General features: G+C 36.2%; 1 protein-coding gene across 2 annotated transcripts in view; it reads left to right on the forward strand.

Moving 5' to 3' along the window:
• Positions 1-27,003, forward strand: part of FAM13A (family with sequence similarity 13 member A) — a 247,805-nt gene that overhangs the window by 193,264 nt on the left and 27,538 nt on the right. For both annotated transcript variants that reach the window (XM_011356296.2, XM_023528428.1), the window contains 4 exons: positions 2,333-2,519; positions 13,968-14,047; positions 14,423-14,465; positions 22,692-22,839. In XM_011356296.2, coding sequence (XP_011354598.1) covers positions 2,333-2,519; positions 13,968-14,047; positions 14,423-14,465; positions 22,692-22,839 — 458 coding nt within the window. The remainder of the gene's footprint in view (positions 1-2,332; positions 2,520-13,967; positions 14,048-14,422; positions 14,466-22,691; positions 22,840-27,003) is intronic.

The raw sequence follows: 27,003 nt of genomic DNA on the forward strand, positions 1-27,003 counted from the left end.
AAAAAGCATAGCTTCATTTAAGTGAAAATTGTTTCAATTTTCCAAAACACAACTAACTGGAAAAAAATTTTTATAGAAATATATTAAATTCCTACTGCAAAGTAATAAGAAAAGCATGCTATGTTAGGGAAATAATAAATGGTTCAGTATTGCTAGAACATTAAGTGTGTATGTAGGGGTAAGGAGGGAGTTCTAGAAAAAAAACTAGAAATAAGATCTAGATGTTGAGAGTGAGAGGTCACAGAGCTCTAATTTCAGGTCAAAGGTCAAAGATAAATGACGTCAAGTATGATTGAAACCTGTTGGAATGTTGCCAAAGGAATTGTATACCAGTGCTTTTCACAGGTACTGTGGCTGAGAGGCATTGACTCACGACAGCGAGACTTTCCATTGAGGACAGGATTTCCACATGAGCACAACGCACAATCAGATTTTCATATATTTATTTGGATAGGATTTTTTCCAGCCATTCATTCACTATTCAAAAAGATTATAAAATAAACTTTGTCTTTTAATTTCTAAAAATAATTTTTAGCTTTTGCGTTAGTCTGCTCAGGCTCCCACAACAGAGTACCACAGACTGAGGGACTTAAACAACAGAAATTTATTTTCTCACCGTTCTAAGAGACTAGAAGTCTAAGATCAAGGTGCTGACAGAAATGGTTTTTGCTGAGACCTCTCTCTTTGGCTCGCAGGCAGTGCCTCCCTACTGTGTCCTCACTGTAGCCTTTCTTCTGTGTGCATGCTCTTTGGGTGTCTCTTCCTCTTCTTATAAGGACACCTGCTCTATTGCATTAAGCCCCCACCTTAGTGACCTCATGTAACCTTAATTAACTTCCTTAAAGCCCTTATCTCCAAATACAGTCACATTGGGGATTAGGACTTCAACATATGAATTTGAGGGGAAACAGTTTAGTTCATAATAGCTTTCAAACATAAAAACCCTTCCATTAAAAAACTATAATTGGATATTTACCCCCAGGAGTTTGAGAAAATATAAAGAGTAACGAGAAGACAGAATTTTGTGAAACAAACAATTTTGAATTTCAGACCAAACTTACCCAGCTATCCACATAAGGCACTGCTCTCAGTGCATGGGGGGGAGACAGTTAAGAGTTTTTGCATGAATATATGTGTTGGCATGTTAGTCGCTATCAGCTTTTCTTCATGTCTTCAGGTATTTTCTTATAAATGTTATACATATCTTTTATATAATTTTACTAAATTTATATATTTTTACGTTAAAAGTTATATAAAATAAGAATAAATTTAAAATGGTGTATTAAAAATCACCAAAGATGAAACTTATTGGATTTTGTTAACCAATGTCACCATTAAAAAATAAATAAATGAATTGGAAAAACAAGAGAACTACAAAAAATAAAGAAATATATAAATAAAAATCACCAAAGACAGTATAACTGTCATCTATTTTTACTCTTTAGAGCTTATTTATTCCAAGGTATAGCTTTAGGTGTTTAGTAGGTGCCTTTAGGCTCATACCATGGAGAAGAGTACATTTCATTCGTCTCTTACCAAGCCATGGTGCTGCACTGATGGTTTAATTTGTTCTGTGATGTAGTGAAAGATAAACATTTTGCTAAGTAATTTAATTTTATGGAAAACTCTTAAAAGGGAATGTTTAAAATACTTAAACTGTTTCAAGAAAATAATGGATTCTATAATTATGACATTCCTATCTACTTTCTACTTTTAAAACTAAGTCATGAAGGACCTCCAGTTATATGCTTACTTCCTGGAACTCCTTGTACTAGGAAGTAAAAAGTTCATATTTCAGTTAAAATGCTTTATATTCCATAGTTTTTATTATTTCTACCAAGATTATCTAACACAGATTTAGACATTAATTCGGTTCTACTATACTAAAATGTCTTTATCATTTGGGAAAATCAATATGTCCCATTCTAGAGATATATCAGCATATTTTCTTTTCAGATTTTCTCTATATATCTATAAGATATATTTGTGTGTGTATGTGTGTATAATCTTTGACTAATGGGCAATTATTTTTGTTAGTTTGCACTGGCCTCTCTGTTTGACTACAAATTACTTTTGGTACAAATGCAAAAGCTGTTCATTGGTAGAAACACAACTCTTGCCAGTTTGCCTCTAGGAATAATTTCTCTTTTAATGACATTGAATTAGCACCAAGAGGTCTTACGAGTGGCACTCTGCACATTTTGATCAAAAATGCAAACCAAAATTTCTAGGCACTCTTCTGACATCCTATGTGATGTAGCGGCAGTGTCATTAGAATGTCCTTTTACCTTTTAAAATAAAATTAAGCCAATTTTTTTTTTTTCAATTCAAGGGGACTTTTCAACAAAGAAAATATTCCTTCTGGGTTTACCAACCTTGATGATTGTATTTTGAATGCTCAGGAAGAGGAAAAATTACATGAAAATACTTCCGGTTATATTGGAGAAAGAGGCAAGCCTAAACGTCAGAAATCCAGTTCCAAACTTTCTGAGCTTAATGAAAATCAAGATGGTCTTGTGGTAAGTGAATAATTTTATAAAATTTTTACTTGTAAACATATAGAAAATATCACATCTTTTTTCCTTGCTTTGTAAAAAATAAAAAATTTTAATCTTAAGTTTCACAGAATTATAAAATATGAGTTCTGAAAGAGATCTTAGAGCTACTAAGTATACACACTTGTATTTTTTTAATAAATATAAAAATCAAGGCTGAGAGGGATTACATTCTGCCAAAGGAACCAGAGACAGCACACACCTTAATTTCCTTACTATATAAGTCGGTCTGATTTTTGTCTCATTCTTTTGATTATTTTTTAATTTTATTTTTGGAACAAAATTGCCAGTAATTCGCATTTTTCCTTGTTTTCCCCCATTCCATTTGTTCTTATGAACATGTAGAAAACAATTTTTGATGAATGAACTTAAAACGAGGTCAAAGAAAAATACAAAGGGAAACAGGATCAACTATCTTTGTGTTTAGAAATCTGTGTTCAGAATTTATTTTCAAATCTATATTCTATCAAGTATTTTCTTCCAAATTAATCAGAAACACAGAAAAATTAATCTCCTACACAGTTACCTCAGACATTTCAACGGGAGAGCTTAATTTCATTTTGGATTTTTTTATGTAAAGGATTTGCCCCGAATTTAGTTGCCAGTTTCCGCATTCCAGGATTGTGCATGTCACATGTTAACATAAGTGAGCTAAGTGGACCATGTCTTTGTTGCAATGAATAATTTAAAACCTTGCCAACACAATTTAGACAGAGGAAAAACATTCCTCCGCTGTAATGTGAGGGTGTTCTCTCAGATCTTTCCTAACTCTCATAATCCATTAATTTTTAAATCGAATCTTCATAGATAACCACAAAGCAAAAAGCCAGGAATATAACAATGATTAGTATTCAGACTGCATCCCAAGAGTTAAGTTGTTCATCTCAACATCCCACTTATTTTTAATCCCCCTAATTTTACTTTCCCCAACTCTCCTTCAAAATCTTTTCTACTCCATTTCAAGTTCTTTGCACCCTGACTAAACATTTGTTTTTAAAGTTTGAAAAACTATTTCAGCTCCTAGGGATACAGCAGGGAGAAAAACAGGCAAAAGCTGTTGCTCTTGTGGAGCTTGCATTCTATTAGAGAAAACAGGCAATAATCAAGTAAAACAAATAAAACATAGGACATATTAGTGATAATCACTAGAAAGAAAAAAAAGCAGAAATGGGAACAGGCATCGTGAGGGACCAGGGGCTACAATTTTAAATAGAGTAGCCAGAGAAGACCTCCCCAAAATTTGACATTTGAGCATAAATACCTAGAGGAAGTAAGGAAACAATCCAACTATAATAGCAGATGCAAAGGCCTTGAGGCAATAACTTATCTGGAATGCTCAAGAAAACACAAAGACGTGATTATGTCAAGAAGAGAGTGAGCAAAGTGAAAGAGGTAGTGGGGAAGAGGGGGCCCCTCATGGATCATGATACGCCTTTCCTCCGGGTGAGATCAGAATCCATTTGAATGGTCTAGGTAGAATGGTGATCTGACACTGAAATTTGGTTTGACTACTATGTTGAGAATGAACGGTAAAGCAGGCAAGGGGAGAAGCAGGGAAACCAGTTAGGAAGCTACTGCAGTGATGATGGTTTGAAGTTAAGCGATACTAGAGACAGCCTTGCAGGCTGTACAGTGCACCACTCCAGGGGGCACTATTCACATCGACTAAAACGTGAATGGTTCCTTCTGGAGTGGTGTGTTGCAGTAATCATGAGGTAGTAGGTGGGTTCTGAATATATTCGAAGGTAGAATTGACAGAATTTCCTGATATTACCTGTGATATGAAAATAAGAGAAGTCAAAGACAAGGTTTTTGGCCTGAGCAAATAGAAGATTTATGTTGCCAATTAACTGAGTAGGAGAAGACAAGTTTTGGGGACAATATCATAGGTTTGGTTTTGGACATATTAAGATAGAACTGCCCATCAGATATCTAAAAGGAGATATCAGGGAGGCAACTGGATTTCTGGGCCTAGAGCTTAGGGAGGATATCTTGGCTGGAGATAAAATGTGGAAGTCATCAGCATATAGAGGGTGTTTAAAGCTAGTATACTTAATGAGATAACCAAGGGTAGCGAGTATGAGCAGAAAAGAGATGTGGCCTCAGGGACTGTAAGCCTTAAGGCAGGGGTCCCCAGCCTCTGGGACACAGACCAGTACCTGTTGTAACCTGTTAGGAACCAGGCTGCACAGCAGGAGGTAAGCAGCAGGCCAATGAGCCAAGCTTCATCTGTATTTGCAGCCACTCCCCAGCACTAGCATCACTACCTCAGCTCCACCTCAGATCATCAGGCATTAGGTTCTCATAGGAGCACCGGTCCCTGGTGCCAAAACAGTTGGGGACCACTGCCTTAAGGCACATCTACATTTAGAGATGAAAACATACCAGCGACTTGGGGTGGTGAACGCACAATGCAATATGCAAATGCTGAGTTATAGAATTGTACACTTGAAACTTATGTAATTTTATTAACCGATGTCACAATAAATTTAATTTTAAAAAAGATACCAGTAGAAAAGACTTAAGGAGAAACCAGCAAAGCAGAAGGGAATGAAGTGAATTCACTGTCCTGGAAGCCAAGTGAACCAAGTATCTTGAGTTGAAGAGTGGATGATTGATTAAGTAGAAGACTGAGTTTGACCATTAGAATTAGCAAACTGGAGATCACATAATAAGGGCAGTTTTGGTGGGGAAATGAGACGAAAAGCCATTTTCTAGAGAAAATGAGAGGAGAGTAGCTGAAGAGAGTGAGTAATAATTTCACAGTGATGTCACCAGCCCACAACACAGCCAAAGAAAAGAATCTGCTGTAGACCTAAAAAAGCATCTTGCAAATTTGTAATCTCTAAAGTGGGAAATTTCCCCTTTGTCCTTTCACCTCTTGAGGTTGTCGTGACCAGCAGAGACCAAGGGACTACAGATAATTCAGAGCCCAGAAGTTAGTGATAGTAAGTGGCATTAGAGTACACTGCCTTATCTCTAATTATTACCACCATTCCAGCCTTTCCTTCTCTCCTTAAATGCCTAGCTCATGCCTGTGCACATTAGTCTCCCTTGTTCCCTTGTTTACTTGGAAGAGCTAAGACAGCCAGCTTGCGTTTGAGCAACTTACCTCAGTCCTGCTTCAAAATTTCTGTAGGTCTCCACTCATTACATTTTCTTACTTGCTTAAATGATAAAGTAGCTTTTCTAAATTCTAATGTTAACCTCTAAGGTTAAGAAGTATCTTTGGAAATTCTAGTTTCTACATCCATCTCCCCACCCCACCCCCATGTATGTGGTCAGACATACACATACACATGCTTTTCATTGCTTTCTCTCCATTGACTCATTTCCGTTGGCCTAGAAAGTCTCTATCTCTAAAGATTTATTAGGGCACAGTTTAACAGTTTGAATTAAAAGCCATAACTCAGTCATGCAATTTATCCGATAATTCTATCTCTGCCACTTAGTTCTACTTTATTTATATGAAAAAGACCATAAACATTAATTTGCTCACTACAAGTGTGTCTATAATCATGGAAAACTAGAAGCAATTGAAATGTTCAGAAGAGACTAGAGAAGTAACATTTGTATGACTATTTAATAAAATATTAAGTTTAATTCAACAATTAAAATTATGGTTCTGAAGACTATGTAATAAACTAGAAAATACTTAACAAGATGTATAATCCATTAGGTAGCTATTGTTATTATTATTATTTATTATAATCATGAGGCACAAAAGATAAATAACTTGTTCAAGATCACACATCAATGGTGAGGGATTCCGTTATACTCTCCCTCAATATTAAAAGTAGGTCGTGAAGCAATATCTAAGTGCATGAATTTATATATATATATGTATGTATATATATATATATTTATATATGTTTACAAACATATATAAAAATATTTATTCCTAGGGAAAAAAGACTGAAAAAAATTTATCTAAAAATGATTGTATGATTATATCATGGTGGTGGTGGTAATACAAGAGGCAATTGTTACTCCGTCCTCTGTTTTCCAAATATTCTCTGTGTGATCACACTAATTCTATAATAAGCATTACATTTAATATATAAAAAACAAAAACGTGGTTTAGTAGCTCTTTTATTCATAAACAACTTCCATTTGATGTCACGTACACCCTCTGAAATTGCACTCAAGGTTCAGAAAAGGAGCAGTCGTCTTGCAGTCAGAGCTGAATTTCAGTTCCAAGTTTATCACTTAATAGCTATGGCAAGCAGGCATGGTATTTAGCCTCAGTTACTTCATCTGTAAAATCTGGGATATTAATACCTCATTGTGGGTTTTTGTGAGATTTAAATGCAGTAAGATGTGTTAAAAAAGAGAAAAAACTGAAAATAGTACATATTTAAATTCCTTTCTGTTCCCTCTGCTCTGATGTCCAATCTCCTTCATTTTATCAGATATTTTGAACAGTCTGTACTTGTTAGTTCTAGTTTTTTCATACTTGCTCATCAACCCTTGAGGTCCAGATTTTAACCCCTCTTCTCTGAATAAACTGCTTTCTCCATGTCATTGGTTGGACCTGTGTTTGGAACTGGCCTTTTAAGACCCTTGTGCTATGATGTCTGCTTGATCCTTAGCCTCTCTAAGTCCTTGTGGGGCTTGAAACTTTGTCCCTTTTTCTCAGAACTCTTTCTCCCTTGGCCTCTATGATGGTGACCTCTCCTTGTCCTCGTACCACAATGACTATTTTCTACCTTGCTGTACCTTTCACTGGCTAATTTTCCACAGAGCATGTTTGGATATAAATGTTACGGACATTTCTGTCTCATATCTCTTTTTCATCTCATATCTCTTCTCTCATATCTCTTTTATCTGAGAGTGTCTCCTCTTCCATGATACCAAATGTTACCTCTCTATAAAAGACTTCCAAATCAACATTTAATTGATGCTCTCTGCAGGTCACCTTAGAAAGTACTTCAAAGTCAACATGTTGAAACCAAACTTATCTTTTTCTCTTTGATCTCTTTTTCACTCAAGTTACCCGTCTGATTTCATCAGATCATCATGTCAAAACTACTTGACAATGATGCTCTGAGTGTTATCAATAATGTGAATCACATATTTAAAATCATTCATTCCTTCAATCATACAACAGTAAACTACATGACAAGCACTATTTCAGGCACTAAGGACACAATGGCGATCAAAAGGACACACTCCGCCTTCCTGGAGTAGACACTCTCAAAGGATAGGACAGATAAGAAATAAGTAAATATATAGGCAGATGGCAGTACATGTTGTGGAGAGCAATGAAGCTAGGCAAATAAAATAGGAAGCGGTGGGAGATTAAGGATTGATGTTGTAGAGATTGGAGTCCTCGTGTCAGGCCTCACTGAGAAAGATGCTTGTGCAGGGACCTGGAGGGGGTGAGGGGTGAGCCATCAAGATATCTGGGGAGAGACTATCCAGGCAGAGGGGCAGCAGGTTTAGCCTTTTTAGGATAAGCAGGAGGCTGCTGTGGTGGGTGGAACAGAGTCTAGGGAGGAGCATTGTAGGAGATGAGGTCAGAGCCATAGCAAGGGTCCTGGTCACTTAAGGCTTTCTAGCCATTGTTAGGTCTTTGGCATTTATGTTGAGTGAGATAGGAGGATTAAGGGGGAGAAAGTCATTTTCTGAAGTCCTTTTTGAAAGGATCATTCTGGCAACTGTGTTAAGAATACCCCAGGAGTGGTGAAGGATGAACAAAAACTAAAACAAAATAACGACATAATCTAAGCAAGAGAATATTGATTTAGGCCAGGATGATAGCAGTGAAGATGGTAAGAAGTAGTCAGATACTGTGGACATATTTCAAAATAGAACCAAGAGGGTTGTCTAATGAATTGGATATGGGATGTGAAGAAAGAGGAGGTACTGGATGACTTTTGGAGTAGGTAGAAGGATGGAGTGCTGTTTACTAAAATGGATAAAACTGTTGGAGGGGTAAATGAAGGAGGAATATAAGAAGTTCCATTTGGCTACATACAGTTTGAGATGTTTATTAGTAAAGAGGTCAAGTAGGCAGTTAGGTATATGAACCTGGAGTTCAGGGAGAAATTATATAAATTTCAAAGTTTTTGGCACACAGTTGGTATTTAAAGCCTTTAGACAGGCTGAGCCAACATCTAGGGAATGAGCAAAATGAAGAGGTCAAAAGACTGTGTCCTGGGACATACGAACATTTAGAGGGTGGGCAGAAGAGAGGGTATTAATGAAAAAGATTAAGGAGCAGCTAGCAATTTCCAGTATAATATGAGAGTGATAGCCTTCTTAGATTTGAGTCCAGAGAAAAATAAAAAAAAAAAAAAAAAAGGAAAGAAATTGGAATAGTGAGTGAGTGATAATTTTACTAACTAACCCACATCTACCTTGATGGGAGCTATTTGGGTGAGAAAAGGAAGGAAAAGCCTAGTTAGGTAGGTTCAAGAGAGTATAGGAGGAAATGATTTGGATACTACAATTATGGAAAATCTTTGAACAGGTTTTGATCTATGGGAGTAAAGAAAAATGAGGTAGTGGCCAGAGACAATGCAAGATTAAGGGAAGTTATTTAAAAGGTGGTGATAATACAGAGTATTGGTATAAATTAAGCCGTAGAGGGGGATATGATGTAAGAGAAAGGGATCCATTGAAGGATCATTGTTCTTGAGTAATTGGCAGGGGATGGGACCCTGTCACCCAGTGGAGGAGTTTGGTTGTAAATTACCTTGATTCAAAGACCATTTCATTAGAAACTTAAAACAGTTTTGTCTCATTGCCTCCTTTGTATAACACCAAAGGTCTGTCCTTATGTTCTAACAACCTACCTTTCATCTAAGAAAAGTTAATAAATACTATTTTAGGTTTCGAATCTCACTATGTTTATACATACGTCTAGGATTCATTTCCTTTGCATACTATTGAGTAAGGAATGAATGTGCTGACCTTGAATTTTATGTTTTGTCAAATAATGTTTAACATTAGTATTCAGATAGAAATGAATGTAATATAAACAGTGTAACAAACTACAGTTGGAGCAGAAACAAAAGTCATGACAGCAAAAACAGATGTCTGTCTGGTTTACCATTCATCATTGTACCCCCATGCCCATTATAGTTCAGCACTCTATAAAAATATGTTGGAGTGGGTGGGGGAAGAGTGAATGAATGGTTGCCATATTGTTCAGGATAACTTGTGTAACAAAAAGACCCCAAACACAATGTCCTGAGACCAGTAAAAGTTCTTTCTCCCATGACACTGTAAAGCAGGCATGTGGGGCTAGGGAGAGGAGCAGAGAGGACTTGCTCCACACAATTTTTCAGGGATCCAGGTCAGTTGCCTCTTTGTCATCTTCAGCAAGTAGCTTCCAGGGTACTCGGGGGTTTTCATCTCCATTCCAGCTCACTAAAAGAGAATAAACTGTTGAGGAATGTACCTGGTGTGGCAGTTTATTGACCAAGCCACACATAACACTTCTCACATCCTGTTGGAGAGAAGTTAGTCACATGTCTATATCTCATTGCAAGAGGAGCCAGGAAATGCATTATTGCTGGGCATGTGGGTGCTTCATTGCTGTGGAAGGAAAATAGAATGAATTTGGGTGGACAGCTAACAAGCTCTTCCATAGACATCCTCTTACAGTACCAGTAGTTCTTTTGACTATGGATCAATTTATACAGTTTTAAGCAGTAAAACATAAAATTTACAAAAGGGTACAAAAAATTCAAATCTGCCATTAGTCGTTTGTTAATGAGAATATATCAAATAGTCTCCTCTTCTTAGAGCTCAAGGTTAGAATAATGAGCCTGTTTTGACTATCAGCATTTCATGTAGCCTTCAGACTTAGCTATTTGTATATTGAGAGGAGGCTTTTTTTATTTTTATTTTTTTGGTGTCCTCTATAAAGGCTTTGTCAGCATTTTATACTTTTAGAAGACGAATTTGTTTTCACTCCAAGTATTTTCAAGTGCTTCAGTAGTCAAACAGGTTTTGAGCCTAGCTTTCAATGCCAAAACAGAGAGGGGGCCCAGGGGAAGAATTTAAAATAAATTCCACAGTCTAAAGCTAATTTTTCAAGGCTTTTTTTTTTTTTTTTTTAGATTTGAAGTTATTATAATTGAGGAAGGTGGTTCTTAAAATTTGGTTCCTTCTGATACCCCAAAATTGTCCAAATAAATTATATCACAAATCTGTGTGTTTTGAAAGTCACTGGTAGGATTTATATGATTCAGAATTTTATGAGTTATAAACAGGCTTTATCTGTTTTTTAATGTTATTCAAGAAGCAATTTCATTACATTATATTTAAAGTCATAATCTGTTCTTTGCTATTTCTTAAAATTACCTGTTTTAAAGATTCTAACTTTAGAAGACTAATTAAAAGTTAATGCAGTAAAACATTTTTATAATAATTCTATTACATCAACCTTTAATTAATGAAAACATTAATGAACTACTCTTACCATACCTAGAGAAATGATTTGGTTATAAAACAATTGAAAACCTTCAAAAGGCATTGAGCCAGTATTTTCTCAAAAGACAAGTATTCTTAACAACTACAAAACATTCGAAAGTTCAGTAGCATAATTCTTATATAATGAAAGCACTTGATATTAAATAGCCGTTATTTTGACCTTACATTCCATAAATAGCCATTATTTTGACCTTACATTCCATTTTCCCCTTCGCCCATCTCAGTGAAGTGAGAAAATTGCTGATCTGTTTATTTTAATCTTCCCTCCCTAAACCTTAGGCAAAGGGTAGAAGTTATAATTTATAAAATGTTTTACACCTGTGAAAATAAGTACATTAGTTACTGTACTCCTAGATCTTTACTACCCTTGTTTGTCTCCTTCTGAAAAAATGAGGGTAGGTTGCCAATTGTAACACATTCTTCACATGTTCCTGTTTCCAGAAGGTGTAGGGCAACTTGACTGCCTTAGCAAAGGACCCTGTGTACTTGCATGCTACATTAGTGAAAGCAGACCATAAATATTCAACAGTCTTAAGTGTGCGGACAACGTGAAAAATTGGAATTATTATAAAGCTTTAGAGAGAAATAGTGAAAAATATTGAAAGTCACCCTTTGTCAGTTGCATCTATAAAAACTCAGTTCCTTGGAGAGTTCTTAAACATGTGGATCAAACATTTTTTTAAAGGCAGAATGGGGGAGGGAGTTGCAGAAGTTACTACTTAATTGTTTTAACCCTTGAGATTAGCTAAACTTTCTCACATTTTACAACTGCTTTTTGCAAAGCCTTCTATTGTATACCATAACTATCTTTTTCTATAATTCTCAAAACCTATATTAATTATATCCTGGTTTCTTCTGTTTAAGGGAAAAATCAGTCATCTAACATCTTCTGGCTGAAATATCTTTAAATTTATGGGATGCTATTATAGTTTATTTTCTCTTCTCTTTCTGAATGTTTCTTAGCCTTAATTTGAAGATTTTTTTATGTCTTTTGAAATAGTAATTTGCATATAATTATAAATTTATTTCGTTGATGCTGTTTTAAAATGATTCGAAGGTAAAAGATTGTGCTTTTCCTAAGAATTCATGTTTCACAACTTTAGGAAAACCTCATATTACTGCACTAGATCTTACACTGAAGATTTTGATAATCCATTGAAGATTACCAATGAGGACAAACAAAGGTTCTTTGTCTTAGATTGATCTCTTTTTTTTTTTTCAAGAAAATCACATTGAGGTAATAAGAGCGATTCTGCTTTGGTTTAATGAGAGCCATTTTAAAGAGGCCTCTTCTAACTCAAACCTTACAGGTATAAAACTGAATATAATTGTTGTCATAATATTTTTATTTCTCAGATTTATTCTAAAATTACCTAACTGTGCAGATTATCTAAGCATGCAAATCAGTGTTCTGTAATGGCAGACACAAACACTGCCTTTCCAGTTCCTGGGACATTGTCTTAACTGTGGACAGATAGTTGTAAAATAGTTAACTTGGGGATTTCATAATTTTAGAAATAATAACATCAACAACAACTAATATTCATTAAATGTACCAGGTAGTATTCTAGTACTTTACATGTATTCTCATATTTAATCTTCATGACCACACTATGATAAGTATTGTTGCTATCTCCACTTTTCAGATAAGGAAATTGTGGTCAAGTAGGGTCATACAATTGGTAAATGATGAAGCTAGAATTCAACCCAAACATTCTGACTCCAGAGCCACCACTGGAGGCCACCATTATAATAACAATGTAATTATTATTATAATTATAAAATTATAATAATATTCTGTCTCCCTTTGTTTCTACTCTTTGATGGAGCCTAGCATTTTAAACTTTAAGAATTCTAGATAAGTTAAAGAAACGAACATAAATGGAAAATAATTCATCACCTACCAAGCCAAAGATTTATTTTCTACTCTAATTATATGTTTATTTTTTAGAGATTTTTATGTATGTCAATTTCTTGGGATTATTGTGAACCTCAGTCAGACTTACTTTGTAAAGGGTTTTTCATAATGGGAGGTTATAAATATGTAGATGAATACATTTTGCAACAGTATGTGTTCTTTATTTTGATGTCCCAGGCCAGGTGGGTTGTGCTTAATGTCCTGGCCAGGTGGGTTGTGCTTAATGTCCTTTTAATGTATATTTGAATCTTTGAATTCAGTGAGATTCAGGTCCAGATCTTTAAAGCAGCTATGTTTTTGAATCTACTGAGTGTAAATATGCACTTGTTTACTTATTTGTAATCTTCCTTCATGGGAATCCCTTACTTATTCTGTGTTCAGTCATCTGAATTGCATGTAGAAAGCATTGGCTGTATTTACAGAGGCAGTCAGAAAACTTTACAAACATGCCTCCTGATAAGTATTAAGCCCTCTTGGTCAGTAGGAAATACATGGCATTCAACTAAATTTTCTGTTTATTTTTTTTTTCTGTCTTACCAAATACAAAGATTAACATTAAATATTGTAAAAAGAAAGGTTCTTAAGTCCATTTCTTTTTATGGATAGTTTGCAGCTTAGGTATATACTACTCCAGATCATATTGGCAATATATACTGAAATCTGTCAAATAAGCAGTGAATGTTACATCAATTTCTGGTTATATTCAAGGTCAGATTTCTCAATTCTAGTTCTAATGCTACCCTCATGTTCTGGCAATCCGGGTTTTGCTATGTTTAGCTTTAAAATGTGGTTAATACTTAACATTATAGGGAACAATGACCATTTCTATCATGCTGTCAGATATCTTCGTTAAAGGAATGATAAAGTTTACACACAGTTATGCAAGCAGTGTATAATGAACTGTCATGAGTTTATTAGTTTTAATAAACAGAAATACAAGGACCAGAATTAGTTTTATCTGCATATTATCTAACTTTTCTTTTTTAAAGAAGGGGGGGGTCTGCTGTTGCATAGTTCTTATCATTCTTACTGTGTTTGTTTTGTTAAAGAATATGGAAAGTCTTAATTCTACTCCATCTCAAGAGAGGGCTAGACTTGATGATGATGATGAGCTGATGTCCAATGAAAGGTAATTTTAGAATTTTCTACCCACATTATTTATAAGAGCATTAATAGATTTTTTTAACTTACTGCAATGTGTATTTAAAAGAGCTAAAAGGAATAGAATTAAAGGACTATATGTTTATCAACAGTATGCTTAGAATAGAATAGAATATTATGCTTAGAATATCTATTATGGTGCTATAAAAGGCAAATAAGCATATTTATGTTTATTTCTACTTTTATTTTGATTAATTTTGGGATTTTCTTTTTGGTTTGGATTTTATAAGAATTTGATTTACCCTGCCTACTTTTAAAATAAATCATAATTTCAGTGGATGAAAAGCATTGTTATAAAACACAATGACATTTTATGATGTTTTGTGTTTGCTTTTGTTTATAGCAAAGAAAATGAGAAAGACAGTGGACACAACCAGCATTTTGAGGTGAGTAGCTAACAAGTAAGGTGACTGTGACAAGATCATTCATATATTCCTGAGAGTACATGTGAAGTATTATTAGCCTTTCCATTAAGGGATGATGAGATTAAGTGACAGGACTGTGATTGGTTAGAAAGGTAAATACTGAGACATAGAGATTACCTAAGAAATCATAAGAACTTCATTCATTTGCTTTTTAAATTCTTTTATTTTGCTTGAGAAGATAAAGTTCAATAGCGTGGAGCTTTCTCTTTAGCTTTTCACAAAATAAAGCAAAACAAAAGCCAAAGCTACTAGTTCGATTTTCCACAATTTTATGCATTTTTTAAGTGATTGAAGTAAATAGCCACTGAGTTTTAGTGGATCCCTCACAGGAATTATCTCATTAACTTTCAAATTAACATAAAATCAGTTTGAGTTATTAAATATAATTCATTTTCTGAGTTTTGTGTCTCATTTTAAGTGAACAACATAGTAAAAATATCTAACACTCTCATGTTTTCTTTATCTGAAAGTTCAGTTACTTTCCTGGTTTCCCTGTTCTCTGAGGGCATCTCTGTGCTGACCCAAGTATTTGGTTTCCTTGCTCCCAACTCTGGCTTCCAGTCAGTGTGCTCACCCTCATCTTTCATTCACGTATGTGTACGTAATCTCCTACTGCCACATGCTTCTGACTCCACCTTCAGTCTTATCAGTTTTCTTTTTGGCAAGAATTAAAGCTTTTCTCAACCTATTCTTGGATTCTGACTCTTGATATGTTAATTATACGTAGAACTCTTTCCCGAACCCAATGATTCCTAATCTTTGTTGGGCACTGAGTCGATGGATTTATTCAAGAACATATACTGAGTCCTATTACATACAGGTACTGAGCTAGTAGCTGGGATTTAATAACAGCTGCAGCCCCTGTCTCCATAGAGTTTTCCAGTCTAGCAGATTAAGAATCTGAAAGCTGTGGACCCCCTTCTTAGAAAAATATACATTCATGTAAACTGGCATAAAATTACTAGAAATTAATGGCAACCCATACCAATGCTATAAACTGCTCGTATTTTCTCTACTCAGTTCTTGTCATTTACACTTCTTTGTTTACACAGCCAGATAGTAGGAAGGGAATGCTACCTCTTTCTGACTTCACAGTTTGAGCCACTTCTTTCATCTCTTATTTCCAAGTCATTTAAGCTTCTTTCCTCGTCACCCAGGCAACAAGCTGACATCCTTTTCTTGTCCCTAGGCACCTTTTTTCAGACCACAGTTTCCTCATGATAGTGTTGTTTTATTTTTCTTCTGGTTTCATTCTTTCTCTACTCTCTTCCTCTGTTCACAGCAAGCACCTACTCATCATGCCACTGAACGTTATTTTAAAGAAAATTGCTTTGCCAGCCTCCTGGAGAGGTCTTCTCAGTTCTTCTCTTTTATGCTTATTATCCTTTATGAGATAAAAGGGTATGGAGCAACCTTTGTAGATGAACTTCATAACATTAACTCATAAATTCCTCTGGCAGCCAAACTAAGTATGTGCCGAACTCAGTTCGCCTTGGTATTTTTGTGGACAGCTCCCAGGGCAGGAGCTGAATCATGGGGAAAGAATCTCAGATCCTTCTTTCATGTGCCAGGACATATTCTTACATGTGTCACCCATGTGCAGTTACCAGTCAGCACCTAGCCCACTGTTGGCACTCCTTAAACATTCACTATTAATAACCATTGTCCTCACAGAAATTTCAGCTAGGAGATAAAATTAGGTGGCGAGTTAAAATCTAGACTAACCTCTGTGTCACCTTTCTTCCACAACTGCTGCAAAGGAGGGAAAAAGACTTCACTCTACAAGATGTGGAGTTTTCTATTCATGAACGCGTGCTCTTCTTTCACCGAAGGAAATCTATTATCATTAACGAAGGGCTGTGAAAAGATCCATCTTCCATTTTGAAAGCTCTTTCCTTCGTTTCTAGTGTGTTGTGATTTTTTTACTTTTTAGTATATGTAGCACTTTCTAGAACTAGTACTACAACGAAAATAGTTAATTTGGTTTTCTGGTATTACCACAATAATTTCTAAATTTCAGAGATGAAAAATAAATCTAGATTTTGGTTACCTCTCTTTGAATTCGATTTAGCCAGTATTTTATTACAAGTCTCCTATAGCATCAGAATGACATGACAAAATTTACATGCCCACTACAATGGATATGATAGTATTTCCAATTACATTTTCCATTAACACAGATTTTGTCCTCATTAATATTATTGTTACATTTTCCTTGCAAATGCTCTGGATTCATGCAAGAGACAGCTATTGAGGAAAGATAGTTTGTCTTGTTTTGACTAGTATTTCCATTAGAATGAGAAACATTAACCTTCAGCTTCAGAAATGCTCCTTAGAGGGATAGATTAGTAGAGAGGCTTGTCTTAGAGTCTGTTTCTCAAAAGCAAATAAATGCAGGCACAACTGTGACTTCATATTTTAAGTAATCATTTTGCAGCCTTAAGTGTGTTTTTGTTTGAATGAATGTGTTGAAAAGTAAAAATAGGCTTATCCCTTTGTTGCACATTTTTTTAATTTCTTTTAATTATGCCACTAATTTCATCTAAAAAGAGTTTCTTAACTGTTTTGTATTAAAATCTTTAGTGACATATTAATAATGAAAAAAATTTTAGATTCACTTTAAAATGCCAAAACTTAAAGTATGATTTATTTGGTTGGATTTTGGAAAGGCTGACCTTTTAATAAAATAACTTGTTTGGGGCTCTATGAACTGATATAATACAAGAAAGAACCTAGCTCACTGTGGAATCTGGAGTCTTTGCTTTTTTGTTTATTTTTAAACTAAATCAACAACTGAAAGTACCCAGAAGAGAAGTCACCCTTAAAACTAGCAATTTCTAGATTCTGAAAGATATCACTGAAAATACAGATTTCCAGAGTTCTGTTTACAATAGAGTTTATACCTTATGCTTCAATTTGATTCCTTCTAATAAGGTGTTTTCCATTATGGAAATACTTTATGCTTTCATATAAAATCTAGAAAATTCAAACTATTACCTGATACTTAATTTCTTTGTCAAAAAAGCAAAACATGTCAGAATAATACATGAAAGGGTATTACATTATCTGGAAGATGTCATTTTATGTCAATATTATAAGGTTAATGAAGTGTTAAATTCTTTCAAGATATTTTTACATTCTTTATGCTTTCTAAGCCTACTGCTTAGGAGAGCTTAGAAGCATACCTTTGATAACAAATAAGACGTTCATACTAAACAAAAGACTATTTCCCTTTTTCTTATCCTGCTTCAAAAAAAAGAAAAAGAAACAGAAAGGAGGGAAGACAAGGCTTTCCAGTCAAAACTGAGAATTAATATTGATCACAAGATCTTAAGTACAGAACTTTATTTGCCCTGATAAAGTTTGAGATTGAGTCTAATGTAGCCTCATCAAGTATTTATGAAATGAATAACTCTGTTATTTCAACTTCACTATATTTCATGGAAACTTTAGGATTTTGTTATTGGTTATAATATTAGAACCAGAAAAATTTAAAAGCTCTATTTATTCAGATTCACTTCCAATTCCATCCAGTCACAAAAGGCTACTGAAGCTTTGTAGTTGATATGGATTTTGGAAATTTGTTATGTCAATTTTCCTCTATTGTGAGGCCAAACAGTAAATATTTATGGTTCCATGTGGTCCTTTTATTAACACTGTGTGGTTCCTTCCTGTGCTAACTGCATTATACAGTACACTCTATGATCTCTTTATTCTTGGCTCTGGTAAGCTATTAGTTAGGCTATTTATCCATGTCCTGTGTAGGGAGGGAGAAGAGATGGAACAAAAAAAAAAAATCACCAATCATTTGAAGCCAGGAAAGGAACAGGATCAATAAACTCTGGGGATGGAAAAAGCCAGGCCCAGCCTGACAGGAACAAGTCTTAACTAAGATCACATGGGTAGACTAGTAGTTAATGGTTCTCTGACCTGAACAAGGAATGTCACCTGAGGCTCCAGGCAAGGTGAGCTCTCTCAGTATTTGCTCCATAACATCCTGGATATTTCTTTGAGAACATGCATGACACTTGGCACTTATATATTCAGTATCACCCTTCTGTGCTAAATTCTATTTTTTTTTTAATTGAGGTATAATCGACATGTAACATTGTTCATTTCAGGTGTGCAACATGATTCAATATTTGTATATTGTGAAATGATCACTGTAAGTCTGGTTAATTATCCATCACCACATAACTACAACTTTTTTTCTTGGCGGTCATTATTCTGTTAATTTCTCCCATTCCAGTGCCTAGAACATAGTATGTGTTCAGTAAACACTTGCCAAATGAACGAATGGAAAAGGAGATAGGATATACATGCAAATAACATTTCTTTTACAGTTAATAGGGCTATTTTTATACGTGTGTCCATGGCTCTGTGAGTTGTTGTAGGTTTACGTGTGTCCATGGCTACGTGTGCTACGTGTGTCCATGGCTCTGTGAGTTGTTGTAGGTTTACGTGTGTCCATGGCTACGTGTGCTACGTGTGTCCATGGCTCTGTGAGTTGTTGTAGGTTTATGTAAGACGGACCTCTCCATTGCTGTGCCAGCAAATCAGCCAGGAAGTCCAGAAGTTCCTGTAAGTTAACATGGTCTTTCTAGCATAGCGTGAATGATAACCCATTAAATGTGGTACGATGCATATACTGAACACCCATATACGGTGGCCTCAACTCCAGACAGGGTGACATCTTTGCTAGCCCTCAAACATATACAAAATGATCGTGCTTCAGGGCCTTTACACTTGCTTTCCCTCTTCCTGGAATATTTCTCCACAGAAGGCTCACTCTCTTGTTTCCTTCATGTCTCTGCTCATATGCCACCATAGAGAAAGGACTTCCCTGACCATCCAATATAAAATAGCAGATCTTGGCCCCTACCTCCATCACCCCCTAACCCTGCTTTATTTTACTCCATAGTCCATATCACTACCCAACACTTTTTCTCTATTAACTATCTCCTATAAGATGCATTAGGACAGAGACCTTATTTTGTCCACTGAAGTTTTGTGCCTATCTAGCAAATAGTAAGTACTCGAAAATGAGTAAATTTTATCTTTGTATCTCTAGCACCTGCCATGTAATGGGCAGTCCTATTATACATATATAATAATGTGATACTAGTAAAATTTTGACCTGATTCTCTTTGGTAGAATAAGAGAATCTTACAGAAGTTATCTATTCTAGCATCCTATCCAGGGTGGCAATCTCTCCCTCCCACTTGCCTGACTCCCAGACTTCATTTGTTCCCTGTGAAGGGCAGATCACTAATTCATTCACAAGGTGGTCTGTTGTTGTATTACATAAAAATCAACTGTCCTCGGAACTCCATCCAATGTACTTGAACCTGTTCCACTGAATGCAGCTCTGTCAGTGCAAGAAGCTTGTATGTCTCACACGGAGCCCAGCACAAAGTGGGTGCCCCAAACCATGTTGTTGAAGGAATGAATAAAATTCATACATTTTGGAGAAAGAATATAAAAATTTTCTGATTTTAATTTTCTTACTTTGAAATCGATGCTGATTCAGATGTAGCAGTCATAAAAAGTATACATTTTTACAGTAGTTTGGATGTGTGTGGAATTTTGGGATTTTACATGTGTGGTGTGAAGCACTGCAGAGAGCGGAGAGTCAGCGACTGGCATTGGCAGAGAACCCTGGCTGCCTGCACAGCCCAGCCTTGGGCCACTGGGTCTCCCCACCAGCATCCTCATCTGCAGGCCATCAGCCTGGAAGCACACATTTTACTAGTATTTTTCTGTATTTAAAATCCTTCAGTGTCTTTCCTTTATCCTCTACAGGATAAAATCCAAACTTAGCCCAGCATACGAGGTCTTTCTCAGTCCATCGTCTGCTTACCCAACACTATCATCATCTGCTAGCCTCTCTTCCTATCCCGAGGGCTGGCCAAACACACCCTGATGTCATGACTGCTTTTGCACTTGACCCACACTGCCTGTGCCCAAATCAAAATTGCTGTTGCCGACTCATGATGGGAACGCGAGTAGTTCTATAATATCTCTTCATAATGCATTTGAAATTCTGCTGTACCCTTGTAGCACATTTCACCTCAAATTGCAGTTGTATATGCTTCACCTCCAACTCCTCTCTAGCCTTTTGAGATATGGCAATGTTTTGCTCATCTTTATATAGTGCACGATAAAAATAAAAAACGATAGTCTTGTATGCTTCAGACACCATGCCAGAGGCCTTTCATACCTTCTCTCAGATCTTCAAAGGGACCTTGCAAGATTGGTATTATTAATGCCATTTTATAAATTAGGAAGTGGAGGCTCAGAGAATTGCAAGGGCCCAGTCAGAGCATCAAGCCAGTAAATGTCAGTCACGCTTCAAATCTAGATCTGCCTGTGAGCAAAATCCATGTCTTTTCCACTGTGGAGTAGAGCCAGTGGTTTGATGTATGTTCCTTGTGAAGAAAATGCCACACTTAACAACATGGAATCATATTTCTTATATTCTTACCTTTTTTTTATATATCTCTAAGGTAACAAGTATTAGAAGTCTTTATTGAGATAACATTTATTTGCTGTATGCAGATTCTAACGCACACATGATTGGCAACACTGACCCCGTAACTTTTAAAAAGCTGAGCACCAGATTTGGTCATTCAACCCTGGTTCACTTAGGATTCATCTCAAGGAACAAATAATTTTTATGATATAAATGCATAATCTGCTTCTCCCCCCACCCCAATAGACAAACAGCATTTTTAAAGTGTCTTAAAGCCCCAGATTTACTTGGCATTTCTATCTGACTGTAGTAGCTCATGATAAACTGATTGATGATATTTCATTTTATCCCAAATGGGAAGAAAATGCCAGTCTTCATGCATCATTTCATGGAACTGTAATAGTAAAAGCCCTGTCTATTCCCTTGGTGATTTCAAAGTAGGTTGAATAGCTATTAACAGTAGCTGAAAATCTTAGTAGTGCTTTATTTTAAGCATAAGAACATTTCTCATTATGGAATCATCTATGATTTCCAGATGTTTTTGGTTTTTTCATTCAATGATGGTATTTTTGCTAAAATAAATTTCCAGTTATTCTCAAAGAAAACCTTTGGTACAGGTAAGTGCTACTTGAGAAATTCATTTGCGAGTAAACTTTTGTTTATAATTTTATGAAAGAGAGGAGAGTGACAAGGGCTGGGCTGATAAGGTACCAAAAGATCAAAATAAAAAAGAATTAATTTCAGTGCAGTTGTTTAGAACATAAAATCATTTAGCTAAACTAGCAGTTTTGGGGGGAAGGTTTTTCCATCCCCCAGATATCCCAGCCTTATGTAGGTGCCACAAATAAGCAAAACCAAGTGTAGCCAAGTATTTAATACTCAGAGTAGATGAGTAGTAGGAAAACAAATGACAGGTGCATATTCGTAAGATACAAATTATGCATTACCGACTTGCCAGCTCTTGGCTTTTTACTTAAAAAGAAAAGAAAAAGGTCGTGCTCCCTGTGTAATTCTGGCTCATTTCCAGAGTCCATATTCCTTACTGCTAACTAAGATAAGACGCCAAACCTCTGAGCTGTTTGAATTTGCGCAACAATGTTTTAATACCCACAGCTCCTCCATAAATAGTCTGTTCTCCCCATACTTGGGGAGAAAACAACCACAGGAAATCTGGGAATGTGCAGCTAGCTCCACGCTTAATTGATCTAAGCCAGCAGGAGAGCACGCGTGTACACAGCCTCTGCTCCTGGCCTTGCAGGACTGTTTACCCAAGGGGCAGAGAAGTCTGTGTGCAAAAGACACCATGTTGCTTCTACAGCCTTAGCAACAGCAGTAGCTGGAGTGTCGTCGTTGTTTACAGTCTGGAGAGCCAGCCCTCCTTTAAGGAAACACAAACTCCTTTCCCTCATTTCTGGCCCCAGGCAGTAATCATCAAGACTGTCAGCTGCCTGCAGTTGTCAGGAAGAGCAGCCTTCAGAAATCATCTTGTCTTTCTTACAGAAGAAAAGTTAAAGGCGGGCAGATGGACGGTTGCTTTGTGCATGCGAGTGGCCAGCTAGTATCCAGGGGGCATCAGGCTATGATTTTGATTTCTGTGCCGGGTGCATCAGCAGCTGTGGTTTGGGAGGTTTCATCCGGAAGGAGTGGAATTGCTGCAGACATTTTGGGGTTTTGGTAAGCAGTAGATATTTGGGGACATTGTGTTGTTATTACAGAGCCCCACAATGAAGATCCAAGAGCATCCCAGCATACCTGACACCAAATTGCAGAGGACTCCAGATGCTGACGCCCAGCAGGAGAGCTTTGTCTCAGAAGTGCCCCAGCTGGACCTGACCGCATTGTGTGATGAGAAGAGCTGGGCAGGTAGGGTCGTCTGATATTTGGATGATTTCATAATGGAAAAGCATATATAAATTAGCATAGATGAGAGACATGTAAGCACGCAGATGTATGGGTGAGAGTGAGAGCTATGCGTGCAGAAGTAACTGCATTTCTAAATGACTGAAAATCCTTTCCCTGGCATAGGAATGTGTCGTGTTAAGTGCTGCTAAGAGTAATTGCAGTCTGAGAAAGAAAATGTGCTTGCCTTTTATCATAGTGTCACCTTGCAGTTCTTTTCTTTTTCTTTTTAACTCACCAGAAGTGCTGATACGTGTGCGTTTTCTCTCTAGTAGTACCGAGGGGAGCCATGAGGAACCGGTATGCACTTAGGGTTCCGTCTCAGTATAACCATCGCCCCTCCCCCACATGCCAGCCATCACCCTCCTTCATTAAATCTCCTTCCCATTTTTCAGGGATAGTTTGGATGCTTTGCTTCTATGTTTGTTCTTATGGACTTTTTAAAACCCGGGTTAGCAAATGTAGGGATTTGCTTATCAAAGAGAACACTAAATACTTTTTTTGAAAGCCTATGATACGCTGGTTTTGATTGTTTTTTTCTAGAGACTTTTGGTGAAAACCTTAGAAATGTACTGGTGAGGAAGAAGAGGGTATCCTCATCTTGTCAGAGCTGTATTTCAGGAAAGATATTGTAGCAGCTTCCTCAAGCTGCTTTTCTTTCACTCTCCAGGTGTCTGCATCCACTTATCAGTGTGTATCCAAAATAAATGCCCATCTCCCTCTATACAGCGTGTGTGTTTCAAGGCTACAAAGAGGGAGCAGTCGTGCCTGAGTTCAGAGCAGCAGCATGACTCGATGATGCCTTAGCAGAGAATCACAACTACGAAAAAGCATTCTTTTTTTAAAGTGCCTGGATTTCCTTGTCTTCTTTCCCCTGACCTTTTTAAGCTAAAAAAAAAAAAAAAAAAAATTCATTATGGTAATGATCTTAGATGAAGGACCAAAAGGTGATAAAAAAAGACCTCAAGGAGAAAAATAGCAACTGTATTTATGCTCCTGGCACCCAGGGCTGAGTGAAGCAAAAACCATTTTTTATTCTAGTTCTCCCTCTTTTCAGTCTAAGAATCATGTTCTAGTTCTTTTCACATAATTTGGCAGTTGGTCTGAGATTTTGTCAGGTCTTCCCAGCTCATGATACATTCACTGGGAAAAAAAAAATGTGAGGTGTTTTGTTTTGTTTTTAAGTGGTACATTCCTGGCAGTTTTTCATTATTCTTCTTTTGTGTAGTTTGAAATAATCCAGTATGTTTTTAATTCGTACATTAAAAACACCCCCTCCCCCCGCCAAAAAAAAATAGTACCATAGTAACTATTGTCAACTAAATAAAAGAAAAAAACACTCATCAAAAATGAATGCTATATTTGGGTTTCAAAAATGTGGTCTCTTCACAACATTAACATAAAGCCCTGGGTGAAAACTAGGATTTTTGGCCAGAATTCTAATTAACTGCATTATCTTGATGATTTATTCAGTAAAGGGACAGGTACTTCTAAAATGGACTGTTTGATTATTTTTATCTTGGTTAATCATAAATCTATAATCTCTTACAGCATGCTTACAGAGGCAAATATAAAGCTGAAAATTTTCTCCAGGGTGGTTGAAAGTTAACTTATAGTTTCCTTAAAACTGTTTCATTATTTAATATAAAGAACTTTCGTCCAGATAAATAATAATAATATGAAGGAACCAACATTTTATTTTGTACTGGGAAACTAGATAGAATTTAAAAAGCTTATTGGGAAAAAATACATTGTGTTATCCATGTAATTTATGAAATGACTTGTTTTAAATTTTTTTGCCAATTACTGTATTATCATTGAACTTGCATACCTTAAATATCTACATAGATTCATTTCAAGGCCATTTTAATTATTTGGTTACTGATTTCAGTAACCATTATTATATATTTTAAATTTCCAAGTTACATTACAGCAGTAATATAGCTATTATAAGTATAATCAAAATAAAGAAATTTTTGCATAATGGATATTTAAGATGAGAGCAATAAGTCCAATCACTATAATACCACCTTTTTTATAGCGTTGATAGAAACAGACAAAATGCTGATTTTCCAATAAGGAATAAACTTTGCACTAATTTAAACTGTGAATGTGAAACCAATGCAACAAAATATGTAAATGGAATAGTTAACAAAATCATTTGAGCCAATATGCATCTGTAAATGTCTACTGCCAGTCTCCAAGCCACCATACAGTATAACTCCCTCTTTTTGGGTTGCTTATTTGTTCCTTGTTCTCACACCACAGTTCAAACCCAAGTTCATACAGACTCATAGACTATCAGGAAAGACAGTACTTAATGAGCAATCTGCTGGTACAAGCTTCTGTGGTATATGCTTCCATGTGGAAATGATATTCTCCAATTTCTGGGACATACTGTACCAGGAAAACAAAAAGTGGAATGAAACTAATAGATTGCATAGGCTACAAAGAGTAGAACCCTCTCAAAGTGAAATCAGAATCTAATCATGCTTCTTGTCCAAAAAATAAGACATGCTTTCTCTTTTTTCCCTCATGCAGCTATGTATTAGTGTATATTATTTGATGTTTAGTTCGAAGTATTAGTTTTTGAAGTATTATTCAAAGTATAGTTTCAAATAGCCTCAGTTTGCCTTCTTTGAAACCTGAGCCCAATTCCATGTAATGACCATGGATAGCTCTGAACACAGGAGTCAGTAATTACCAGGTCCTCCACAGATTTACCAGGAACCAATCATGTCACACCAACTAACTTCCTTCCTTCCTTCCTTCCTTCCTTCCTTCCTTCTTTTCCTTCTACCCTCCTTTCTTCCTTTCTTTCTCTTTCTTCTTCCTTCCCTCCCGCACTTACTTCCTTTCTCCCTCCATCCCCCTGTGTCTCTGACTCTGTTTTTCTTTCTGTCTCTTTCTCTTCTCTCTTCTCTCTCTCTCTCTCTCTCTCTCTCTCTCTCTCTCTCTCTCTCTCAATTAAGGAAATGATGCATTTGAAAAGGCCTCCACTGGACCTTTCACTGGGACTTGGGACAGCCCTGTCAGAGATATGGAAGGATAGAAACAGGTATGATAGTGAATTAGTAACTGATGAAGCAACTGCACTTAAATGCGCAGATGCGTGGATCAAAATTAGTAAAGCCCTTAGCCCTACCCTGTTCCACACGTTTATTAATGACTTAAACGAAGCTATTGAGTGCCTGGGGCAATGCAAATATGTGAAATTTAAGGATTAAATTTGGGTTGATAAAACTACTAAGCTTTCTTCTAACTCTGACAGTTTGAAAGACTATTTGAACAATTTAATAGGACTACCATTGTTCTGTGGTTAAAATTTGAACACTGAAGGAAATTTTATGAAAGGATTCCCCCAGTAAAGACCCTCCCTAATGGGGGTTGACATGTCTATATGCCTGGGATGTGCAGTACCTCAAAGCATTTGAAAGCCAGTATGTCTTCATGCCAAGTAGTAATAACATAGTTGAAAGTGAGATGTGGAAAACATCAGTTCCTTTAATTCTGTGCAGAGTTCTTAGAAATAAATCATCTCAGTAGCCAATTTTCTTTAGTATAGTAAATGGATCCAGACAGCTAAGCAGAGAGTGTCTACATTAACGTTAGAGCTCTGTTCCCTGTTCCTACAGTGAATTTCCTTTATTTCCATGTGTGTTGTGGTGTCTGAATTGGGTTCCCCCAGGACCCATTCTTTTTTATTACATAGGTAGCAAGCATACAGCTTTTCCCTCTATTATTTCTGAACTGTGGTGATGTTAGCTGACCTGGGTGGATTAATTTCTAATAGAGAGACACGCCGTACTTATGTCTAGAGTTCTTTGTGACAAGACACATGGCTAAAATCAAAATCACTATACCCAGGGAATTCTCGTCTAGATATGAAAATCGAATTTGAAGCTTCAAATCTTTTCTTCTTTCTCGTTGAATAATTTTCTTGCAATATTCTTGTCTGTTTTGTTACTCTAGAATTACTGGTTAAAATATAAAATATTTTCCCAACCAGCAATTGGGAATTGTCAGTGAATACATCTTAAAACTGACTCTCTCTGCAGGTAATATAATTTGACATAGTATCGTGTACCACCCTGTTCTTTTTCCTTCCTTCTCATTTTGTTTCTATTT

The sequence above is a fragment of the Pteropus vampyrus genome, unplaced genomic scaffold (assembly GCF_000151845.1).
Source record: "Pteropus vampyrus isolate Shadow unplaced genomic scaffold, Pvam_2.0 Scaffold25, whole genome shotgun sequence".
NCBI classification, from domain to species: Eukaryota; Metazoa; Chordata; class Mammalia; order Chiroptera; family Pteropodidae; genus Pteropus; species Pteropus vampyrus.